The sequence below is a fragment of the Geotrypetes seraphini genome, chromosome 3 (genome assembly GCF_902459505.1).
Source record: "Geotrypetes seraphini chromosome 3, aGeoSer1.1, whole genome shotgun sequence".
Taxonomy (NCBI): Eukaryota; Metazoa; Chordata; class Amphibia; order Gymnophiona; family Dermophiidae; genus Geotrypetes; species Geotrypetes seraphini.
The window spans coordinates 329,298,106-329,323,681 of NC_047086.1; the positions used below are offsets into that span (position 1 = coordinate 329,298,106).

At 46.2% G+C, this 25,576-nt stretch overlaps 1 protein-coding gene across 2 annotated transcripts in view; it reads right to left on the reverse strand.

Annotated features, from left to right (window-relative positions):
• The window catches only part of PNPT1 (polyribonucleotide nucleotidyltransferase 1), a 149,201-nt gene that overhangs the window by 64,578 nt on the left and 59,047 nt on the right, over positions 1-25,576 (reverse strand). For both annotated transcript variants that reach the window (XM_033938048.1, XM_033938049.1), the window contains exons 11-15: positions 24,474-24,531; positions 14,020-14,116; positions 7,195-7,297; positions 3,637-3,707; positions 3,147-3,183 (exon numbers count right to left, since the gene is read on the reverse strand). In XM_033938048.1, coding sequence (XP_033793939.1) covers positions 3,147-3,183; positions 3,637-3,707; positions 7,195-7,297; positions 14,020-14,116; positions 24,474-24,531 — 366 coding nt within the window. The remainder of the gene's footprint in view (positions 1-3,146; positions 3,184-3,636; positions 3,708-7,194; positions 7,298-14,019; positions 14,117-24,473; positions 24,532-25,576) is intronic.

Sequence of the window (25,576 nt, forward strand, 5' to 3'; positions counted from 1 at the left end):
TTTAGTGGGGGGTAGGGGTTAGGGGGTCGCCGGGGCCAGGAGGGCTTGGGTACCCTCCTGGCCCAATCCAGTCGGGGGGGGTTGCCGGGGCCAGGAGGGCTTGGGCTCCCTCCTGGCCTGCTCGTACTTGGCGGGGGGGTGGGGGGGCACGATCGCTGGGGCAAGAGGGCTTGAGCTCCCTCTTGCCCCGATATCGTCGGGGGTGCCACGGCTGCCGCGGGGCAGGAGGGCTTGGGCTCCCTCTTGCCCCGATATTGTCGGGGGGGGTGATGTATTGCGGCAGGAGAGATTGGCCATCTCCCCTGCCGCAATGCGATCACTCCTGTACCCGAACTGCTGCGGGTTGCGGCAGTTCGGGTAGAGGGGTGATCGCATCGCGATAGGGGAGATGAGGCATTTCTCTTACAGCGATGCTTGCGGTGGGTAGGTTGCCGGGCCGCTGAACTGATCGCGCCAGCGGCCATCAGGTCAGCGGCCCCTTTTTCGGGACTTAGACCTGGTTTGACTTCGTCTAAGTCAAAAATTTTCAAGTGCCGACTAGGCAACCTGTCAAATGTTTTGGTTATACCTGTTGTACGCCTGCCTAGGTGTAGGTCGGTCCACCTCCCGCCCACTGCCCGCCCTTTCCCCTCCTCTAAACACGCCTCTTTTCTCTCTGTGCGTTTAGAAGCAGGGGAAAGGCCTAAGCTGTTTTTAGATACGTCTAAAAACCAGCTTTGGTTATGGGTACTTGGACGATCAGGCTTTTTGATCGTCCAAGTAGCCATTTAGGACACTTTTTAGACGTTTTTTTTTTTTTTTTTATTATGAACCCCATAGAGTATTATATGCCTTTAGAGTATCACACATTAGCCACACAAAAAACCCACAAACAGATCCTCAAATATGGAACAAGGGACCACAAACAAGAATAGAAATGATGATGAAAACTGAACTGGGAACTGAAACACTCAGTACCACAATACTGAAGAATAGAAAATGTACATTGTGAATGCCTTTTATTCTTTGTTCTGTACAAGAAATAGATTTCTATTAACCAGAATGTTAACTTATGAAAATAAAGTAAAAAATAAAATATTTTTCTACTTTTGCTGTCTGAGTATATTTTTTCAGTTGTATTGGTCCCAGTCTCTCTCTCTTAGCTCTTTTGCCAGCATTTGCTGTCCATTTCTCATTTCTCTTCTGGAGCCTGGGCTACAGCATGAGAGCCACTGTGGAAAAGCCACTATTACTGGCAACAGTGCTCCATCCTTCACCCTGGATATTGGTGCCACTAACAGCAAGAACACTCCTATTCTCAGTCATGGTACAGAGAAGATATGCCGACAACCCACAACACATGCTGAGAACCACTTAACCCAGGAGTGTCCAATGTCGGTCTTCGAGGGCCGCAATCCAGTCGGGTTTTCAGGATTTCCCCAATGAATATGCATTGAAAGCAGTGCATGCAAATAGATCTCATGCATATTCATTGGGGAAATCCTGAAAACCCGACTGGATTGCGGCCCTCGAGGACCGACATTGGACACCCCTGACTTAACCAAACAAAACCTCTGAACATATACCCCTGGATTCTATATATGGTGCCCAAAACTGCACACACATTTTTTTTTTTTTGTAAATCATTTTTATTAGAAAGGGTTCAACAAGATAACAGGAACAACAGTGACCCAAAAGTGCGAATACAAAAATACAAATACAAACAGTGAATTTATAAACAGGAATTGCACCCCAGGAGAAGTCCACAGATATGGTACAGTTACAGTAGAACATCAGAGGGAAACTAGCCTCACCCAGCATACTAAAACAGGGAAATATCTGATATCCATAGCTAGCAATAATTGGGCGCTAATGACAGATTAGGTTTTAACCTCGGTAATCTGGGTTCTGTACTTCTGTTAGGATACACAGGAGAACACAAAGGAATCCAACAAAAACTGCAGTATCGCCAGCCAAAGCAAAAACAAAAAACAAACTGCAGACTCCTATGTATGAGATGCAGGCAATGTTTATTATACCAAATATTTTATGCAGTTGAAAATACCACCTTATAACAAACCAAGGGACCTGACACGGTCCTTGTTTTGGAAAACACTCCTTCCTCAGAGGTCCATGGTTGCTAAGGTATAAAATAAACCGCAATGAAAGGTATAAAACAACCGCCTGTATGGTATCCTTCTCCACTGAAAATGTGCGACGCAAAACTAGTAAAGCAAAAGGAGTGTTTTCCAAAACACGGACCGTGTCAGGTCCCTTGGTTTGTTATAAGGTGGTATTTTCAACTGCTAAAATATTTGGTATAATAAACATTGCCTGCATCTTGTACATATGAGTCTGCAGGATACTTGAGCTATTGATTCCCATTTCCCACAAACTGCAGAAGGATATCCCTTTAAGAACTTGAAAACTTCTCCCCTTCTGTGGTGGAGCACAGCATCCTCCTCAATTACTCCTTCTGCAAGTGAATTCAGGAGGTGTGTATTGCTCTGCTCTTCCTTTATTGTTTTTGGTGGGTTTTCTGCCAGATTTTTGCAGTTCTTTGTGGTTTTGGTTCTTGGAGCTCCCCTGCTCAGGCATACTTTGCTGGGTAAAGGACGCAGTGCCGCGTGGGAGGACTGCTGCTCCCAGGTCAATCTCTGAGTACCTGAGGAGTCAGCCTGCTTTGGGTTCCTTCAGGAGCTTGGGGTCCCCCTAGGAATCAACATCTCAAGTATGGACTTCTGTGGATCCGTAACAGAAGCAATCATTTGTTCCAATTAGAATTTGCATGTGCATCTTACTATATGCTATTCTATAAAACGTGTGCTCAAATCATTTAGCGCATAACTGAAAAGGGATGTGACAATGAGAAGAGCATAGGCTGGCCAGAGGGTTCACTAAAGTTAGGCACAGTATTACAGAGTTTGGAGGAGGCAGGGAAGGATCTGTGCCTAACTTATGCACCAGGATTTATACCAGGTTTCAGCTGATGTTAATACTAGTGCCTAAAGTTGGGTATGGATTCCTAAATGAAACGCAACTCAATGTGCCATTTATAGAATAGCACTTGGCGCCAAAATTTTGTGCACAAATTTGGGTGCCATCTACTGAATCTAGTCCATAATGTTCAACTCATTTTTTAAGGGACTTTATACCATGCAACTTACCTCATAATGCAACATAAAATTCTTTTCGTTTATTCCACTGGAAGAGGAGAACATGTATTAGAAACAAGCATTGAGCAATTTAATTTGACTATATATTATATTCACTATGAACTATAAACAAATTTTGCTGTAGCAAGGATTTGGGTATCAGTTAAATTAAGTGCAAAGAAAGATTTTATTTTTAGTGTGTGCAAGGCTATAGGAGGAGACCAGTGACATCATTCATTGCTAATACAAGAAGTATAAGCAAACCATGTCAGGGAATAAATACAACTTATCCTGTAATCAGATAGTAGACACAAACACAGCTAGAGAGAGTTATGCAAGCTTTGAACATAGCAGGAAAAATGGCTTTATTTGCTCTCTACCTCACATCAAAGTCAAAGATGTGCAACTCATTATTTCCTGGGATCCTGAGTCTCAACCAAAAGCCAGACCGAGAGCCTTAATGCACAGGTAACAAAATACACCAAAAAGCAAAAGAGCCTACCTTATAGCTGTTGTAATAAAGTCAGACTTCACACTTGATTCCAAAGAGTCAAATGTTACAGTACAAAGGACCTACAATGCAATAAAAAAAGGAATGTCTGGCATTGTCTTCAAAAATAAATTTATTGCATTACAATATTTATGGAAAGAAAATTTGAACCAAAGTTTTGCAATATGCATCAAGTTAAAGACAACCTCAGAAATCTTGAAATCTCAGCAAATGGGACAACATGGCTTTGGAAAGAATGAGATGGAGGCAGCTCTGTCCAAGATGGAAAACCAAGTGAATAGAGAGAAACAAAAAATGAAACAGGAAATGCAATCTTTTCATCATCAAGTGCAAGGCCCACCTTTTTCATATTCAGACCAATATTTATTAGGGCTATACATAGATTAAAATTTTTAATCACATGATCCAAATGTAAAAGAGCTGAAATAAATTTAGCATGTCCAGCCCTACTAAAAATAAAATCTAGTTATTTTATTTTTATAATCATCTTTTCCCCTCTCTTCTCCATGGGCACCCTTCTCTACCCATCTCCTCCCTACCTCGGGTTTGATGAGGTCCTCACATCCTAAACGTACTTGTAGAGATGCTGACACAGGACCATGTACCTGTGCACAATGCTTCTAGGTCTGCCAGTCCCAATCTCTGTTATATAAGAAGTCTATTTCATAAGGGTGGGATCGGCAAACCTTGCAGCAATGCGTGCAGGAACACGGTCCCTCATCAGCATCTTTGCAGTTCCATTTAGAAGCCGAGGATAGCAGCAAAAAAAGAGAGAGAAGGAGATGCTGGATTTAGGGGGGAGGGAGGAAGCCACAGAGATAGAGACACCGGGTGGGGTGTAGGGGAAGGAAGACAGAAAAGGTGAATTTTTAAAGTACTGCCTGAGAATCTGAAAAATCCAAAAATTCAGACTGACCCAATCCCCAAGCAGTCCAGATTTTTGGACTTGAACTGTACCATGACAGTAAGATCCAAAGTGGAATGTGATGGAAATGTCCTAAAGGTTCCCCATGACCTCTGACCACTTGATAGAGTCTATTGAATCTGCCTCAAATTGAAGTAGATTAGGGGAGATACATGAACTGTGGAGGCATGTAGATTAGCATCTTCAACATCTGACCAGCTGAAAAGCTTGTTAAAAGGGATTTTGGGGTACCTTCAGAGAAAGTAGTCAGTTGACATAGCTTGAAGGTTCTCAACAACTGGAGTATTTATATTTAAATTAGAGGCTCTGGCAGAGACCCATTTGCAAAATATGTATTCTTCCCTTTAAATATTTCCAAATTAATAAACTGTCTTTGCTTATTTGTAAATGGGTCTCTACCATAGCCTCTAAATCAGTAGCATAATTTTTTTTTTTTTTTTTTTAATTTTTATTTATCATTTCAAATTATCATTACATCACAATGATAAGGAAATACAATACAATCAGTACATGCTGATAAGCAAAATTAACATAAGGAAATATTGCATTCAACATAGTCCACAATAGGTGAAGGAGAAAAGAAGAGAAAGAAACAACCCCTAGGTGAAGGGATACTTTAACCAAATTAAGAATTCTAAAATAAAGAGCAGTAACAGCCTTCCATAAATTAACGCCACACAATCCTGGTTCAATTTGGATGCATAGAGACACCCTTATCTTCTAAGAGAAAGCCTAATTGGGCAGGTTCAAAAAATACATATTTAGTTTCCTGAAAGGAAACCACACATTTACAAGGGAATCTTAACTGAAAAACTGCCCCTACTGATATCACTTTCATTCGGTATGTTAGAAATTCTTTTCTTCTAGATTGCGTCCATTTTGAGACATCAGGAAACATATATATTCGTCCTCCCAAGTAGGACACTTGTTTCAATTTAAAGTACAATTTCAGCAGCAATTCTTTATCTTGATGAAATACAAGAGAGACTAGTAAAGTAGCCCGACCCTCTATTTCGATATCAGATGATTGTAATATATCAGATAAATCTATCTGGTCTCCACCTCTAACTAATTCTCCTTCTTTATTGGAATTTTTCTTTAAGTAATAGATTTTTTGTAATGGTGGAAGATCAGATTCTGATATCTTCAATATAGTTGTCATGAAATTCCTAAAAGTTTCCCAAGGTGACATAAACTTGGCTATTGGAAAATTTAAAAGTCTCAGGTTCAAACTTTTATGTTGATTCTCCAAGTTTTCAATCTTCCTCAGGAGAAGCATTTTATCAGAAACTTGTTTAGTCATCAAATTTTTAGTCTCTGTTGTTGTTTTCTCTAGATTCTTTATCTCTATTTGTTGCTGCTGAAGTGATGTCTCCAACAGGTCTATCTTAGAAGTTGAGTTTAAAGTAATTGAGACAAAGTTAACACATACCAAATGCAGGTTCTCCAAAGCTGTCCAGATAGAGTCAAGTGTGACCGCCTGAGGCCTCACAAGTGGCTTGAGGGGGGAAATAGCCGCTAGCTTCTCCTCAGCGACTCCTCCAGGTGCCGAATCCTGGGTTCCTTCAGCCTCTCTACCACTTGCTGCTTGGGGTTCACTGCTCCCTAGCCGCTGCGACTCCCCAGCAGGAATCGATGTCGGCGTTGATGTATACACTTCCGGGTCAACATCGGGTTTCGGTAGCGTCTCCCCCGCTACATTCGGGGAGCTCCCCCACGGCGACCGGTCCCTCGATGTTCCTCCAGGCATTGGGGGCATGTGTGGCTCTCTTGGGCTCAGCGATAAATCGCCGTCCAAGCTGAGTCTTCCCCTAGACTCAGCAGCAGATCCGCCCAAAGTGGTTGGATGGACTGTAAATGATGGCATTATAGTCTGTCGCATGTTGGCGAAAACAGAGGTAAGTGGAGGGAGTCCCCTCTGTTTCCCACGTCTTTTGGACATTGGATAGCAGTGGAAATTATAGTAATTCAAAAGAAATTGCCCCATTGACGGAGAGCACTCCAATATGTGCTCTGCTCAGGACGCAATCTTTTTCTTCCGTCAAAATCAGTAGCATAATTAATTAAAATAACTACTTCTGAAGTCGATGGGGACGGCAGGGATGGATTGAATTCCAGCAAGGATGGATGGAGACAGGTTTGATTTCTGTCCCCGCACAACTCTTTAGTCTGCTACCCCTGGAGAAAAGGATTATTGCAAATGAATGCTATAATCACTCATCTCAGAAGTCTGCGAGTTTTGAAACTGCATTGTCCTTTATAGCAATATTCCATATTTATTCTTTTCAACCGCCATACAAAGACCATCTCCATAAATACACAATGCAACAAACAAAGGACCTGTTACTTTAACGAACGTTAAACAGAAAACAAAAAAGAAAAAGGATATAATAGAATACAGGTTAAGTAATCTGTACTTAAAATACAGCCAGGATCAAAATTATCTATACACCTGTATTTATCATGGCCCTTTTGTAAGCAAAAATAATGTAGCGCTTCTGAACCAATTCTATGTACATGTACTAAAAATTAATGCCAACTGAAAAACTCCTGGAAGAACTCCTGAAGAACTCCTGGAAATGAACTGCAGATTGGTGACTTCCACTGTTTTAAGACTATATTACCTGTGTTTGCCCTCTTTGAAATAATCCCGATCCATGGAGAGGTTTAAACAAATCAATTTCACAATTTATGTTTCTGAGAGAAGTGAGATCTCTGCCATCACAGCTGTGAAAAAGATAATGGAAAACAAAAATCAGGGTATGTTTACAGAATATCACTATGCAGGTCATTTTAGAAAGGTTGGGCATTATTTATTTATTTGATTTTTTTAGCCTCTCCTCCCAAAGGGCGAGAGTTTATCTTCTGACCAGCTCCCTCCTACTTCCAGCCACAGTAGTTTCTCTGCACAAAGCCACCGGCAGCAGCTCCTATGCGCATCCCGCGGCAGAGCCAAAAGTCTTCCCTCTGACATCAGAGGAAGCTCTTCCCATGTCAGAGGGAAGGCTGCCGGCTCAGCCGCATGATATGGCTTTGTGCAGAGAAACAACTGCGGCTGGGAGGAGGGAGCCAGCCAGAAGATAAACACTCACCGGAGGGAGGAACATATTTGGAGCACAGAATGGAGGGAGGGGTGCGTTGGGACACCGAAGGTAGAGTAGGACCCCCGTTCGTAAGTACGAGTCAGACGTAAGTTGGATGTTCATAAAATGGGGACTGCCTGCATTCTGTGCCAAGCTTCTTAAGGGTTCGGTTTAAATTTGTCTACGTATTTGTTTAATTTTTTATACATTTTAATCTTTAGAGTAGGATACATGATGATGACACTACTTTATCCTAAATTAAAAATTAATTTTTTCTACTTGTGTGGATTCCCACTGTAGCTCCTTGTGACTCTGGGCAAGTCACTTAACCCTTCATTGCCCCAGGTATAAAAAAATAAGTAGCTATATATATATATATATATATATATATATATATGCAAACTGCTTTGATTACTACAGGTGGTATATCAAATCCCATCCCCTTTACCAAAATAGTCCTTTAGTAGTAAAATAGGGAGAGATCCTGTTTTTATGAAATGAGAGCTATTTACTAATAACTGGGGTTACATTGATAACTTTCCTTCTTACATGTGTACTTCCAAAATAATACAGCATCATTGTAAAATTATGTCCTACCTGTTAATTTTCTTTCCTTTAGAAGCAGCAGATGAATCCAGAGACAAGTGGGATATAGCTCACATCAACCAGCAGGTGGAGATAGAGAAACTGATTTACAGTTGGCCTTATAGCCTGGTGTTCCTCCTGTTGAATCAGTTATGCATTTTGCCCCAGCATCCCAAGAAAGGAGCATGAGCATTCAAACCAAAGGAAAAACTTCATTCCAGTGAAAAACCTTCTAATCAGAAATGTAAGAAAAAATAATAATCACCAACAATATCCCAACCGAACTAAGAACCCAATAGATCAAGAGAGAGAGAGACCATCTGGGTGGGGCTCTGGATTCATCTGCTGCTTCTAAAGGAAAGAAAATTAACAGGTAGGACATAATTTTACATTCCTTAGCAAAGCAGCAGATGAATCCAGAGACAAGTGGGATGTAGCAAAGCAAACTCAAACTGGGTGGGAAGCCAAAGTCGCCTCTGCAATAACCGAAGCGCCAAAATTTGCCTCCGCACAGGCTGCCACGTCCAGACGATAATGCTTTGAAAAGGTGTTCCCCGAAGACCAAGTGGCCGCTCGGCAAATTTCCTCCAAAGACATACCACCGGACTCCGCCCAAGACGTTGCCAATGCACGAGTTGAATGAGCACGAAGTTGTTCCGGCACGACCTTCCCTGCCAACAGATAAGCCGACGCAATAGCCTCTTTTACCCAACGAGCGATCGAAGCTTTAGACGCCGCCATACCCTTGTTTGCACCTGCAAATACCACGAAGAGATGATCTGACCGGCGAAAGTCGTTAGTCACTCCTAAATAATGAAGAATCATACGGCGTACATCCAGTAGCCGTAACAACGCGAAACGCGCCCCCCAATCCTCCTTCCGAAAGGCCAGGAGGAATAAACTCTGGTTTACATGAAACGAAGAAACCACCTTAGGAAGAAAGGACGGCACCGTCCGCACAGACACACCAGCATCCGAAATGCGCAAAAAAGGATCCCTGCAAGACAGCGCCTGCAGCTCCGACACCCGTCTTGCAGACGCCATAGCTACCAAAAACACTGTTTTTAACGTGGCATCCTTCAGAGTCGCCGCAGACAGAGGCTCAAACGGAGCCGCCTGCAACCTATTAAGGACCAGCTTCAAATTCCATGCTGGACAGGTGCGCTTTACCGGCGGACGGATATGGTGAACCCCCTTAAGGAATCGCACCACGTCCGGGTGAGAAGCTATTGACGAGCGAGACACCCGGCCCCTATAACAAGCAATGGCCGCCACCTGAACCTTTATCGAGTTATAGGCTAACCCTTTAGATATGCCCTCCTGTAGAAAAGACAGAATAGCCGACAGAGACGCCTGGAAGGGCGCAATACTCTGCTTCCCGCACCAAGTCTCAAAAACTTTCCAAACTCTAACATAAGAGGTAGAAGTAGAAATCTTCTTCGCTTGAAGAAGAGTGGTAATTACCTGATCCGAATAGCCCCTCTTTCTCAACCGCGACCGTTCAATAGCCAGGCCGTAAGACCAAAGTGGGCCGGATTGTCCATGGAGATTGGACCCTGAGTCAGCAAGTCCGGAGTCACCTGGAACTTCAACCGATCGCCCGTCGAGAGTTGCATTAGATCCGCGTACCAAGACCGACGCGGCCAATCCGGAGCCACCAGGATCACCCTGCCCTGAAAGAGAGCGATGCGTTGTAACACTCGACCGATCATCGGCCAAGGGGGAAATACATACAGAAGGGAATTCGGAGGCCACGGGAGAGCTAATGCGTCCACCCCCTCCGAGCCCCTCTCTTTCCGTCTGCTGAAGAACCGAGGCCGCTTTGTATTGCGGGATGAGGCCATGAGATCCATGTCTGGAAGCCCCCACCGAAGGACCAGCAGCTCGAACGCCCTCGGAGACAGCTCCCATTCGCCAGGATCGAGACGATTCCTGCTGAGGAAGTCCGCTTGAATGTTTTCGTGACCCGCAATGTGTGCTGCTGAAAGAAGCGGAACATGCACCTCCGCCCACTGAAACAGCAGCATCGCCTCTTCGGCCAATTGAGGACTCCGAGTCCCCCCTTGACGATTGATATATGACACGGCCGTGACACTGTCCGAAAAGATCCTGGTCGGATGGTCCTGAATCATGGACCGAAACTCCCGTAGCGCAAGCCTTATAGCCCTCAGTTCTAACAAATTGATTGAACACTGGGTCTCTACCGAGGACCACACCCCCTGCACGGAAGCTTGCCGGCACTGAGCCCACCATCCTCGAAGACTGGCATCTGTCGTAATCACGACCCAATCCGGCGTCGCTAGCGGCATGCCCCGGAAAAGATGGACCTCGTTCAGCCACCAGTGCATGCCGCGAGCCACCCGAGGACTCCATCGGAGCCGGCGACTGTAGTCCAGAGATGCCGGGGACCACCGAGAAAGAAGCGACTTCTGCAGGGGCCTCATATGGAACCGAGCCCAGGGAACCACTTCCAGAGTCGCCACCATCGAGCCCAGAACCTGAACATAATCTCAAACCCGAGGATTGGGTGACCCGAGAAGACCCCGAATTTGAGACTGTAATTTCTCTCCCCGTTCCCGGGGTAGATACACCATTCCCAGACCAGTGTCGAACCTGACCCCCAGGTGCACCAAAGACTGAGAAGGGGACAGAGAACTCTTGGGAAAGTTGACGATCCACCCCAGCGACTGAAGGAGCGAGATTACCCGTTGAGTTACCGCCACACTCTCCTGCCTGGACGACGCGCGGATCAACCAGTCGTCTAAATACGGGTGTACCCGAATCCTTTCCTTGCGCAAAAAGGCAGCCACCACCACCATAACTTTTGAAAAGGTGCGGGGAGCCGTCGCCAGGCCAAAGGGCATAGCCCGAAATTGATAATGCTGGCCGAGGATCGCAAACCTCAGAAACTTCTGATGCGGAGGCCAGATCGGAATATGGAGGTACGCCTCCTTGAGATCGAGGGACGTGAGGAACTCTCCCGGCCGTACGGCCGCAATCACCGAGCGAACCGTCTCCATCCTGAAATGGCGAACACTGAGAAATTTGTTGACTCCTTTTAGATCCAACACCGGCCTGAAGGAACCCCCCTTTTTTGGTACAATAAAGTAAAGGGAATATATGCCGCGGCCCACCTCTTCCGGCGGTACTGGCACCACCGCCCCTAGATCCAGGAGAATCTGAAGAGTTAAGCGGACCGAGTCTCCCTTGGCCGCCCCATTGCACGGGGATACCAAGAAAGAATCGGCGACGGGAGAGGCGAATTCTAACTTGTACCCTTCTTGAATAATGTCCAACACCCAACGATCTGACGTGATCTTGGCCCACTCCGCCCAAAACGCTGACAGGCGTCCCCCTAATGGAAAAGCAGAGGGGGCCAAGACCCCATCATTGTGGAGCGCGATTTGCCGGGGTACAAGCTGGCTGACCTGAAGCGGGTTTCGTCGTACGAAAGGAACTTCTCTGCCGACCCCTAGGTCTAGAAGAAGAGAAAGAACCATACGCGGAACCGAAGAATGGTTTCCCGGACCTGTATCTCCTCACTTCTCTGAAACGAGGTCTAGATGATGAGGACTTCAAAGGGGGCCTAGGCCTATCTTCCGGTAACCGCTGAGTTTTGGTATCTCCAAAATCCTTTACCAATCTATCTAAATCTTCTCCAAACAATAAACCCCCTTTAAAAGGGAGTTTCACCAGTCGAAGCTTAGAAGCCGCATCTGCCGCCCAATGGCGAAGCCATAAAGACCTGTGAGAGACAACTGAAAGCGACATCTGTTTAGCCGAAGAGCGAATAATATCATATAAGGAATCCGCTAAATAAGCCAAACCTGATTCCAAATCAGCCAGTTCCGAAGGGACAGAACCCCCGGACTCCATCATATTATCCGCCATCACTTGAGACCACTGCAGACAGGCTCTTGCCGCATAAGAGCTGCAAATTGCGGCCTGCAAAGTAACTGCAGCTACCTCAAAAGACAACTTCAGGGAAGATTCAACCTTCCTATCCTGGGCATCCTTTAACGTAACCCCCCCTTCTACTGGCAAGGTCGTCCGTTTGGTAACCGCGGCTACCAGTGCATCCACCTTAGGCAATTTAAATTTCTCAAGTTCGTATGGGTCCACCGGATACAAAAGCCGCATGGCCTTTGCTACCCGTAACCCGGCCTCCGGCGTATCCCATTGTGCCGAGATCAGCTCCTGCATGGCTTCATGCACCGGAAAAGCCTTAGGCGGCCTACAGGTACCTGCCATAAGAGGGTTACCCGAAACTTTCGAATCTACCTGAGAGATGTTCAAACCCAGTAATGCTTTCGAAATTAAGGAGGAAAGTTCTTCCCGATGGAAAAGACGGAGCGCGGAAGGGTCATCCACTTCCCTACACGGGGGATCCTCCGCTTCCCACTCCTCTACCTCACCTTCCTCCAAAGACTCCGGAAGGGAAAAAGGGGAAACTACCATAGGCTCGTCCGCGGACGCAAGCCTGCGCTTTTTAAGTACCGGCGATTTTACTGGAGAACTATCTCCCTTCGCCGCCTCCCCCGCATCCACTTTCAGGGGAACAGCAGAGGAAGAGGGCACAGTAAGAACCGGCAAGTTCACCGAGACCGGATGAGCAGGCTGACTGCACTGAAGCATGAAAGCCCTATGCATTAGCATAATGAACTCCGATGTGAACGAGCCCAGGCCAACCGCTGTTGAAACCCCCTGTTCGGCGCCGGAGAGCGGAGCCCCCGCTCCCTCTAGCACTTCTGACTCCCCGCCCCCTGCCGACCCCCCCTCGGCCGTGGAAGCACCTCGCCGCGAGGCCGAGCCGACCGCGAGGGGCGGGGACGTCGAGCGCGCTTCACTGACGCGGGCAATGGCCCCCTCGCAAGCCTGCAAGAAAGGATCCTCAGCCGGTGCCTCTAAGCACCCGGCTGAGCACAATCCCGCCGGTGTTCGACGCTTCCCACAGCGTGAACACCGCTGACGAGAATCTTCTGCCATCACAACGCCGCCCCCCCCAACCGGACCGGCACTTGAGGCGGCAAATAAAAAATGAAGAAAGAAAGCAAATTACTCACCACACTCTCAGCCCGCCCCCCTTCCGTAAGGATAAAGCTGGTAATTAAACCGAAAGCTACCTCAAAAGGGCACAGCTCAGATTCACAGGAAGGAGCGTTTTTTTTTGTTTTTTTTAAACTGGAATGAAGAAACCAACGCTGAGAGCAGGAAAATCCCTCAATCACTCGGAGGGGAGGGTGGAGAAGGGACCTGGGAGGGCCTAAAGCCGGCACCACTCAGCCAGGCACCCCGATCCTACTGAAGAGCCAAAGGCTCAACAGAGGAGACTAAATGATCACCAATCCACCAGGCACCGTCAGAATCCAGGAGCTAGTGAGATAGCTCCACCCCTGCTGGGAGATAGAGCAAAACTGATTCAACAGGAGGAACACCAGGCTATAAGGCCAACTGTAAATCAGTTTCTCTATCTCCACCTGCTGGTCGATGTGAGCTATATCCCACTTGTCTCTGGATTCATCTGCTGCTTTGCTAAGGAATTGAAGTTTTGTAACATGTCATTTTATAAATGGATATTCACACTGTATATGGAGCCAAATATGCATACATTTTTCTAAGGTCTTAACCATTTCATAAAAAGCTACACTTGTAGCAAGCCTTTTGTAAAATTTCCAGTTATCTTTGAACACCCCAACTTGAATGGTTCTTTTTCCATCTAGATGTTTTATAAAAAATTAGGTTTTATAATGCAAACAAAAAAACTAAAGTAGTTAATTTTACCGCTTATATTCATTCAAAGTCAGGTCTCTAAAAACATTCTTCGAAACAGTACCGAAGGATTCCATTATTTCAAATTGATCAGCCTCCGGGAATTTTTCTGAAAAGTGCAGAGAAAAAACTAAATTAAAATATGAAAGTGGAAGAATTTAAAATAGAAAAAGATATGCATGTAGGGGGGGAAGATTGCACAGAATGGCAGATTAAATAAACTATTTCTATCTCTGTCATCTATGTTATGACAGAATAGCTACACAATGTAACTGAAGCTAATTGAAAAGAGAACATCAAATTAAGATATGGCCTGAAGTAGCCACTAAAGAACTGAAAGGAGAAATTAGGTTCTTATCTGCTAATTTTCTTTCTGTTAGCCTGAAGACCAGTATACAGTAGTTATTCTGTACAGATGGGTATATACCTCACTATGACCAGCAGGTGGAGACTGAGACAAAAACTTGTAGTATATTAGCTGAGGCTCCATCTAGCAATCCAGTCTGCAAATAGCCAAGCAGAACCTAGGAAAATACTAACTGAGAACAGTAAAAACACTCCAACCAGGAGGTTAAAAACAACAAACACATGGTAACAACTGCTGGAACATGTACAGAACTAAAATCCTGCAGTGAAAATGTCCCCACAACTCACTAGCTAAGCCAGCTGAGCCATAGCCACTGTTCTCATATCTCCCCGGCCCTAGAAAAATAGTAGAACCCGCAGAAAAATCAAAATCTGCACGTGAGCAAAACCCACAAACACTGCATAAAGACAGAAAGGGTGGGAAACTATACTGGTTTACAGGCTAACAGAAAGAAAATTAGCAGGTAAGAACCTAATTTCTCCTTCTGTGTCACCTGCTAGACCAGTATAGTTATTCTGTACAGATGGGACGTACCAAAGCAGTACCCTACAAGTGTGGGACCCCCGAAGGGCCAACACCAGAACACGCTCATGAATACACCAAACGTGCATGAACATCCACATGGTAGTGTCTGACAAAGGAATGCAGAGAAAACTAAACTGCAGTCCTGCAAATATCCACCGGAGGCACAAGAGAAGACTCAACTCAAGACGCTGCTTGACCCCGAGTGGAATGAGCCTTGAGAAATTCAGGAACAGGATTGTTCTGAAGAAGAGAAGTGGACGCAATAGTCTCCATGATCCAGCATGCAATGGTAGCCTTAGAAACACCATCCTCCTGACAACAGGACAAAGATAATCTGACTTCCTGATCTCCTGGGTCCTTTGAACATAAGCATGAAGGACCCGACTAACATCCAACTTGCGCAACTGTTTCTGCTCAGAAAATCTCTCCCGACTACCCAACACCAGGAGGACCACTGCCTGATGGACATGAAAATGCGAAACTATCTTGGGCAGAAAAGAAGGAACAGGCCACAAGATAACCCACTCCCTAGAGAACTCGAGAAAGGGAGACCTACAAGAGAAAGCCTGCAGCTCAGCAACATGTCTAGCAGATGAAATTGACAACATGAAGACCACTTTAAGAGTAAGGTCCTTCAAAGAGCGGTCACCCAAAGGTTCAAAGGGTGGACGCACCAGAACAGACAGGACCAAATTAAGATCCCAAGTTGAACAGAGGGCCGCACGGGAGGCTTGAGTAATTGGGCCACCTGCAAGAAGCGAATCACGCTGACCTTTCAACAACCCATGAAAAGGCTGACAAGGCCGCAAGTTGAACCTAGAGAGAAGACCAAACCAGGCCCCTGTCCAGGTCATCCTGCAAGAATTCTAAGATGTTTGGTAGGGAAGTGCAAAAAGAGACCACTCTGCGCAGCACATCACCTCTCAAATATACACCAAACCCGCACAGAAGCCCAAGAAGTGGAAAATCTCCAAGACCCCAAAAGGGTTGAGATCACTCTATCTGAATAACCCTTCTTACCTAGGTGGTCCCTTTCAAGAGCTAAGCCGTTAAGACCAAAGTGACCCGGATCGAACATTGGAATGGGGCCCTGAGACAGAAGGTAAGTCGAAAGAGGAAGAGGATCCGCCAAAAGATGCCTCACCAGGACCGTGTACCACGGGCGCCTGGGCCAATCTGGAGCCACCAGAATCAACAGGCCTGGATGACGAACAATGTGGAGAAGAACTCTACCCACTAATGGTCACGGAGGGAACACATCCAACAGACCCTCCATTGGCCATGGGTGAACCAGAGCATCCAGCCCCTCGACCTGACCGAAGAAGCGGCGTTCATACTCATGGCCATCAGGTCCATAAGGGGCTGACCCCAAGACTGCACTATTAGTTGAAAGGCTGCGTGACTTAGACACTACTTCCCGGGATCTAGGGCATGATGACTCAAAAAGTCCACCTACACTTTTTCCACGCCTGCTATATGGGAGGCTGAGACGTCATGAAGGTGAGACTCTGCCCAGCCCTGACTGACTTGCCCATCAGAAAGGACCGGAAGGCTAACAGCGCTAAATGGATGTCTATTGTTTCTAGAACACTGATGATCGACCAGGACGCCTCCTCCGTGGACCGGGTGCCCTGAGCCGAGTGACCTAGACACTGTGCTCCACAACCGAGGAGACTGGCATCCATGAGCAGCCCCGGCCACTGCGGCTGATCCAGACTCGACCCTTGCACTAGATGAAAGGTCTGGAGCCACCAACGAAGACTGCAGCGAGCCAAGCCCCACAGAAGGACAGAAAGATCCAGACTGTGCCTCTGAGGTGACCACTTCCGTAGAAAGCATACTGAAGAGGATGCAAATGGGCAGGAACCCACCTCACTATGTCTAAGGAAGTCACCATCGACCCCAAGACTTGGAGGAAATCCTGTGCCCGAGGACACTAGGCTGCCAAAAGCAGGCGAATCTGAGTTTGTAATGTGCTTACCCGGGCCTCTGGAAGGAAGACCTTCCCCAAGGAGGTGTCGAATAGAACTCCAAGATACTCCAGGCACTGAGAAGGGCCCACTGGCTCTTGGAAAGGTTGATAACCTATCCCAGAGACTGCAGAAACTCCACCACCCGAGCCGTGACCAAGGTGCTCTCCTACAACGACTTTGCAATGACGTCCAGGCAGACTCTCCTGCAATGACTTTGCAATGACTCTGCAATGACGTCCAGGTAGGGATGAACCAGAATACCTTCTTAGTGCAATCCCGCCATGACGACCACATAACCTTGGTGAACGTCCGGGAAGCTGCGGCCAGATCAAAGGGAAGTGCACAGAACTGATAGTGCTGCCCCAAGATTGCAAAGCGCAGGAAGCAAGGATGAGAAGCCCGAATTGGAATAAGCAAGTAGGCCTCCATCAGAACTAGAAGAGTTAGATACTCCCCTGGCTAAACTGCCAGAATCACAGTCCGCAGAGTTTCCACGTGGAAGGACGGAACTTGGAGAGCCCTGTTGACCCCTTTCAAATCTAAGATGGGCTGAAGTGTCCCTTCTTTCTGTGGCCCCACAAAGTAAATCGAATCCCTGAGTATGTACCACTCACAAGGTGGCACTGGGACTACTGCTTTGAGATCTAGCAAGCCTTTAAGGGTCTGGCAAAAAGCTTGCTTCTCCCACGCTGCCTGACAGGGAGAAGCGAGAAAATGATCTGGCAATGAATGGGCAAATTCCAAAGCGTAACTGTCTCAAATCACCTCCAGTACCCACTGATTGGACGTGATCTCTACCCACTGTAGATTAAAATCATGCAGCCGGACGTCTACCAAAATTAGAGCAGGCGCCAAAAAGGAGTCATTGGGTAGGATAGGCTGCAGGTGAACCAGGGGGGGCACAACCAGCAGCCCGGCGGGCCCCTCAAAAAGACTGCATGCACTGTAAATACTGACCTCTGGAAAGCCCAGGGGTCTGAAAAGAAGAGGCCCCTTGCCCAGGGTGGCGACGGCAGAAATCACACCCACATCTATGAACAGTACCACCCCGTGCCAGTGGCCTAGCTATATCTTCAGGCAAACGAGGCACTTTAGAATCTGACCAACTTGTCCAGATCCTCACCAAACAAGAAAGACCCCTAAAGGGGAATTTCATCAGCTGAGCTTTGGACACCGCATCCGCCGAACATGCTTAAAGCCACAAGGTACGGCGTGCTACCACTCCAAAAGCCATAGACTTGGTAGAAGCACGCAAGAGATCATACAAGGCATCTAAGAGATAAGAAGCACCAATTTCAATTCTGGCAACTTCCTGCTCTACTATGTCCCAATTATCAGACCCACTGTCAAGGACACGAACAGCCCAGTGAAAACACCCCCGAGCAACCAGCCCACCACAAATCGCCGCCTGGACTGCCAGAGCTGTCACATCAAAACTCTGTTTGAGGAGAGACTAACTTACGTTCCTCAGGGTCCCTAAAGACAAAACCGCCCTCCACAGGCATGGTATGCCGCTTCGAGATGGCCGAGACCATAGCGTCCACCACCTGCGACTTCAGAGAGTCCCGCTCCCTTTCCGGGATGGGGTATAGGTGGGCCATTGAACGCTTAAAGCGAAAGGGCGCCTCCGGCACCTACCACTGTGCAAGCATAATATCCCGAATATCCTGATGCATAGGGAAAGAGCGGGAAACAGGGCAGAGCATCTAAAGCAAAGGGTCCACCTCACAAGGGGGCTCCGACACGGTGTCCTCAGATCAGCACAGAAGAGGAGACCGGAAAAGGCATCTCACGGAGCTCGTCCTGCCAAAAAACGCACCCCATGGACGCATTGGCACAAGCAGATGCAGTGCAAAGCTGCCGCTAGCAGGAAAACTGTATCCCCCAGAGGATCCTGGAGAGCTCCCCAAAAGGTCCAGGTCCTGAGAACCAAAAGACTGCTCCTGCCAAACCAGCAGCAACTCCCGAGACCCATGGGCGGTGGGACGCGAGAAGAGCAGAGGGGAACAGCACTGTCACTGAATGGGGCCGAACTGTAGACTGGCCCATGCTGGCTCAGTTTGTATTAAAGCAGTCAAAAAATACTGTACATTTAACAAACCACTAGTATAAGAGGCATAGACAAATAAGAGGGGAATAGGGAATCTCCCCGAGTATACAATTCCTTTCTGAAAGAATTATTAACAAAAAACATTAGTAAAATCTATGATAGCAATGGCGTGCAACCTGCACTAACTATGGAGCTCGTAGCTAGTCTGCTGTCCTGATGTCAGTCAGAAAACATTTTTTTTCCTAGCTGAGACACAGACAATTCTCTAGTTCCAGACATACACTCTCACCAAGACAGAAAGCAGGTGAATATCACTGACAGGGCGGTGCTTCAGGACTACTAGACACATCTACAAGAAAGAAGATTATAGAGGTAAGAACCTGATCTTTCTTTCTAGTGCAATGTGTCTAGTAGTCCTGAATGCTAGAGATGTACCAAAGCAGTCTCCTGAATCATAACGCAAAAGCCTAGACTGACTAGAGTCAGTGAGCTACAGTATAAATTGGCAGGCAGTTAATAAGGAAATTGCCAAGAGGTAACAAACAGGTCTTTACAAGGAGTTAGACATGGCCAGTTGACTTGTTAGAAGCAGTTAGTAGTAGAGTTTTACAAAAATCTATGGTGGGACTTCAATACAGAAGCCCTAAAAGCGGTGTCCTCACTGGCTATCACGACCACCCTATAAAACTTGGTAAAAGAGTGAAGCATGATGGCATGCACTTTCAAAAAGATTGGTAGTTGCTTCCCACAGCCAACATATGCAGCAGAATTCGCCACTCTAATCCATTTGGAGATAGAAGCCTTTGACACAGGCCTTCCATGTTTAGCTTGACTAGACAGAACAAAAAGATGATCCGAGAGCCAAAATTCATTGGTAATTTCAAGGTAACAGAGAAGAACCTCCAAACATCCAGTAACCTCAAAACTTTGTCCTTTTTCTTTGATCCCGTGGGATGAAACGCAGGTAATTGGACTTCTTGATTGATGTGGAAGGCCAACACAACTTTTGGTAAAAAGGATGGGACTGTGTGCAAGGAAAGCCCTGCTTCCGTAATTTACAGAACAGCTCCCTACAGTAAAGTGCTTGCAATTCAGAGACTCGTCTCAGAAGCAATTGCTACCAGGAACACTGTCGTGACAGTGAGATCCAGTAAGGAAGCCTCCAACAAAGGCTCATACAGAGCCTTGCTGAGACACTGTATGATAATTCTAAGAAGATTCCAAGAAGGAAAGGGCATCTGCACCAGCGGGTGCAACAGGAGGGTCCCCTTCAAGAATCTTGCCACATCCGGATGAGAGGCTAGAGAGACTTTCTTCCCTTGAGCTCTGAAACATGAAAAGGCTTGTTAAAAGCAATCCACTTTTTCATTTACTGCTAATGGTATCAGATCCATTAGTGTGCATCCCCACTGCCGCACAATGCTGTCCAACACCTGTGGGGACGACCACCACTCTCCTGGGTCCAGTGTCTGCCGGCTGAGATAGTCAGCCTGAGAATTCTCCACTTCTACAACAGGAGCTAAGACTCTCAACATACTACTACTACTTTTATTATTTCTATAGCGCTGAAAGGTGTATGCAGTGCTGTACATTTAACAAACAATAGACAATCATAGGGGGCGATAAGTGAAGATAGATATTGGGGGGCTTCAGAGCGAATGCACTTGTAAGTCAGCAAGAGGAGTTTGAACTGTATTTGGAAATGGATGGGGAGCCAATGAAGTGACATGAGGAGAGGGGTAATGTGAGAATAATGGCTTTCACGGAATATGAGTCTTGCAGCAGAATTTTGAACGGATTGAAGAGGTGAGAGATGGGTGCGCAAGGTGATGAGAGCATGGATAAGGAGAGGGTGGATTTTGGTAATATTATAGAGGAGGAAGCAACAGGTTTTGGCGGTTTGTTGGATCTGAGCAGAGGAGAGAGATGAGTTTTGGTAGTGTGTTCAGAGAGAAGAGGATGGATTTTGGTAATACTAAAGAGGAGGAAGCGACAGGATTTGGCAGTTTGTTGGATCTGAGCAGAGAAGAAGAGAGAGGAGTCAAAAATCACCCCAAGGTTGCAAGCTGACGAGACAAGGAGGAGGATAGTATTATCCACAGAAACAGAACGGCAAGAGGGGGAAAGTGAGTTTATGTGGAAAGATAAGGAGTTCAGTTTTAGTCATATTCAGTTTGAGATGGCAGTAAGACATCCAGGCAGCAATGTCGGACAGGCAGGCTGAAATTTGGGCCTGAACTCTTGTAGAGATATCTGGTGTGGAGAGGTAGATCTAGGAGTCATCAGCATAGAGGCGATATCGAAAACCATGAGAGGAGATCAATGTACCAAGAAAGCGGGTATATATGGAAAAGAGGAGAGGGCCTAGGACAGAGCCTTGGGGTACATCAATAGACAGCGAGATTGCGGCGGCAGAGGATCCACGTAACATACGCTGAAGGTACGACGAGAGAGACAGGAAGAAAACCAGGAGAAAGCAGAACCCTGGAATCCCAGCGAGGACAAGGAGGTGGTGATCAACAGTGTCGAAGGCAGCAGACAGATCGAGATGAATGAGGATAGAGTAGAGTCCATTGGATTTGGCCAGGAACAGGTCGTTAGAGACTTTAGCAAGGGCAGTTTCTGTAGAGTGGAGAGGGCAAAAGCCCAATTGAAGTGGGTCAAGAATATTATGAGAAGGAAGTCTAGGCAACAGCAGTGAACAGCACGTTCAAATAGTATGGACAGGAAGGGGAGGAGGGAGATAGGGCAGTAGTTGGAGGGGGATGTAGGGTCTAGTGAGGGCTTCTTAAGAAGGGGTGTAACTACAGCATGTTTAAAGACTTCAGGAACTGTAGCAGTGGAGAGTGAAAAGGTTGAGGTTGTGACAGATGGGAGTGATTACAGTGGGAGCGATGAATGAGAGTAGGCAGGTAGGAATCGGATCAGAGGAACAGGTGGTGGGTTTAGAGGAGGAGAGAAGATGAGCAGTTTCCTCTTCTGAAAGGGAGAAAGGGTTGTAGGGGTTGCTGAAGGGAGGTTGACAGAGCGGACAGTCGGAAGGGGTGGTGGGGGAGGTGGCACTGTAGAGAATTCAAGGTGAATCTTGTCATGGAAGAGCTCTGTCATCATCTGGGGGGAGAGTGAAGAGGGGATAGGAGGCGGGGCATTTTGAGTAGAGAACTGAATGTGGCAAAGAGACGGTGAGGGTTGGCATTAAGAGAATTAGTTAAATGGTTGTAGTAGTCCTATTTGGCAAGCAAGAGGGTAGATTGAAAGGACGTCAGCGTGAATTTGAAATGAACAAAGTCAGTAAATGTGCAGGATTTAAGCCAAAGACGTTCAGCAGCTCGGGCACTGGAGCACAAGTAACGGATTTTGGTGGTCAACCAGGGCTGGGTTTGGCACGTCTTACAAGACGGGAAATGGGAAGGTATCGATAGAAGATGAGAGAAGGGGGTTATATGAGAGGACAGCTTCATCAGTAGACTTATCTGACATAGTAGCAGAAAGGAGAGATGAGACAGTGGTAGAGAGCACGTCAGGGTCAATAGCCTGAATGTTCCTAAATGTATGGGTAGTGACCGGTTGGGGAAGGGGTGGAGAGTGATGAGTTGTGAAGATTAACAGCTGATGGTCAGAGATGGTAATATTAGAGGTGCAGAATTCGGTGACAGAACAGTTGGAGGACGAGGTCAAGGCAGTGGCCTTTCTGGTGAGTAGGGGAGATGGAGCACAGCTGGAGGTCAAATGAGGACGTTAGAGCGAGAAACCTGGACGTATAGGAGTCAGAAGGGTCATCGGCATGGATGTTGAAGTCGCCGAGGATAAGGGAGGGAAATGAGGGTTCAAGAAAGGAGAGCCAGGAGTCAAACTCAGTGAGGAAGGAGAAGGATTTGTCAGGGGAACGGTAGATAACTGCGAATAGACAGATGGAGTGAACTTCAAAAGGAAGGAGAACAGTGAGATTGAGACAGAAGAAGGGGTTGATATTTACAAGACGGTGAAAGTAAGAGTCCAACACCGCCTCCATGACCATCTGGGTGAGGCATGTGTGAGAAAAGGTACCCTCCATGACACAGGGCGGCAGCTGAAGCAGAGTCTTCAGGGCCGATCCAGGTTTCAGTTAGTGCTAGCAGGTGGAGCTTTTTAGAGATAAAGAGGTCATGGATGAAGGTAAGTATGTTGGATAAGGAGCGGGCGTTCCACAGGGCACATGAGAAGGGCAGGGAGGAACGAGAGAGGAGACTTCGATCGAATGTCCGAGATCATCAGTGATTTTGGATTTAGCAGCCCAGTCCTCTCCTGGTTCCAAGGCTTCCTAACCTCTCTGCACTATGCTGTATGTAAGGATAGTGAACTTTCTGACATGTCGCACCCTTCCAGCAGGGTTCCCCAAGGATCCCCACTTTCACTATCAGTGAAATCCTTGGGAGCCATCCTAGATCTCGCACAAATAAAACATTTTGCCTATGCAGACATAACGATCATGCTACCTGTTAACAGCTGCATTAGCCAACACCTTCACCTTTGTCATAAAATGTGTTCACCTCATAGAAAACTGGACCTCAACCCTCCGCCTCAAACTAAATAAGAACAAAACCAAATTCCTTTTTTTAAGAATCTCAACTGATCCACACTACACCTCAGTAGACAACACAGACTTTCCATTAGAACTACAATCCTGAATCTTAGGAATAGAAATTCATAACCACCTAGCCATGAAGAGCCATATACAATCAATCAATAATAAAACAATCTTTCCTTGTGATGAAAAAGCTAAGCTCCATCAGAAAATACTTGAAACAGAGGCTGAGTTTTAATCTTATTTCGACTAGACTACTGGTGTAATACTAGTTCTTTGCTCTAACACATTGCTACCACATTTTCAACTAATTCAAAATGCAGCAGTAAGACTCGTATATGGAAATCTGAACACTCACAGCCCTACTATATGAATCTACATTGGCGGACTATAACTACAAGGATCAAGTTTAAATTAGGCATCACTGTTTTTAAGATCCTGACAAGCAATGCCCCCATCCTACTTCAAGGTGCCTCCAACAGATATTCCACCAAAAATCTTTTCCACTTAAAATTCCCAGCATGCAACAATATAAAGTCTACCAGGCAAATTATCTTACCAATCTGATATCAATTAGCAAAATGCTGGAACCAACTACGATCTTGTGACCACTATCTCAGATTCAGAAAACTTTTAAAAGCATTTTTGTACAAAGACAGGGAGCCAAGCCTGAATTAACTAAAATGGTAAATGCAAAAAGCCCATTTCTAAACTGTCTAATACAACTCCTGGGACATAATGATGAGCCAATGATGACCTACTTGAACGTGTAACTATGTCTTAACTATATTAATAACTGTACTGATCTACCTGTACTAGAAACTGTATTGAATGTCTGTATCAAACTGTCCATTTTAACTTCCTGGGTAACTGATTCAACCTCTTGTAATGTAATTCGATCTTGAACTGAATAGATAAAGGTGGAATACATAACATAACATAGCAATACAGCAAAGGCTTATAAATCCCCTTATCTATTCACTATACCTTTCAGTATTTCTTCTGTTTCAAGTCTTATCTGATTAACTGCTTCATCTCTGGAAATCTAGGAATAAATTGAGATCATCAGAATCCCTGAACTAAAAAGCAACACATTTTTTAAAAGCCATCCTGCCACCCTGTGATTCAGGACACCTTGTAACCATCAATGCAATTTAATCCTACAGAGTTTCCCCAAAAACAAGATCTACTCTGAAAATAAGCCCTAGCATGATTTTCAGGGTAGGTCTTAATATAAGCCCTAGTTATAGTGACCCCAGAAGCCTCAGGCTCCACCCCGGTGCATCCCAGGCAGCAGCAGCTGCAAGGAGGATGTCCTGTTGGCTATCTGTTTAGGGAAGGGGTACAGCAGAGACAGGAGAAGAGAGTCACTACTAGCAGGAAAGAGTGGGCATCTCTCCTGCTGCGGGGGGGGGGAAGGTGCGTTCCGGTCAGGATTTTTAATTATTTTTTTTTTTATTTGCAGCAAGAGTGAGTGGGCATCTCTTCTGCTGCCGGGGGGGAGGAGGGGGCATTTGGGTTAGGTCAAGCAGGATTTATTTTTATTTAGTGCAGCAGGAGAGTGGGCATCTTTCCTGCTGCTTGGGGGGGGGGCATGTTCAGGCAAGATTTTTTTTTTTTTTTATTGGATGGGTTTTCTAACAATCTGACACTGACCGGCACCCCTGAACCAGTCGGGTTTTTTTTAGACACCAAAAGCCGATGTCGCTTTTTAAAAATGGCTCGGCATTTTTTAAGAATCCACCAGATGGCTCATTTCAATGTTGAAGAGTGCATTTGCATGTCAATGTCAGAGACTGCTAGCGTCGCTAAAGACGGAGATAATCCGTTTTTATAATCCACCGCTATACTGCATACAGGCTAAACCTCCGGAAAACAGTTTAGCAACTGCGTTAAACTTTTGAGAATCTTGCCCTGAGTCACTATTTGCTGTTAGTAAAGCATTTCAGGGTTGAAAAGGTATGGAGGAGTGGGAGGGCAATTTAGAGTTGATCATTTGCCTGGGGTGGGGGAGTATAAGGAAAGATGCCAAGCCGGGGGGGGATGGGATTCTTGTGCCCACCCACTTTAGGTGGCTGGTTACGCCTTTA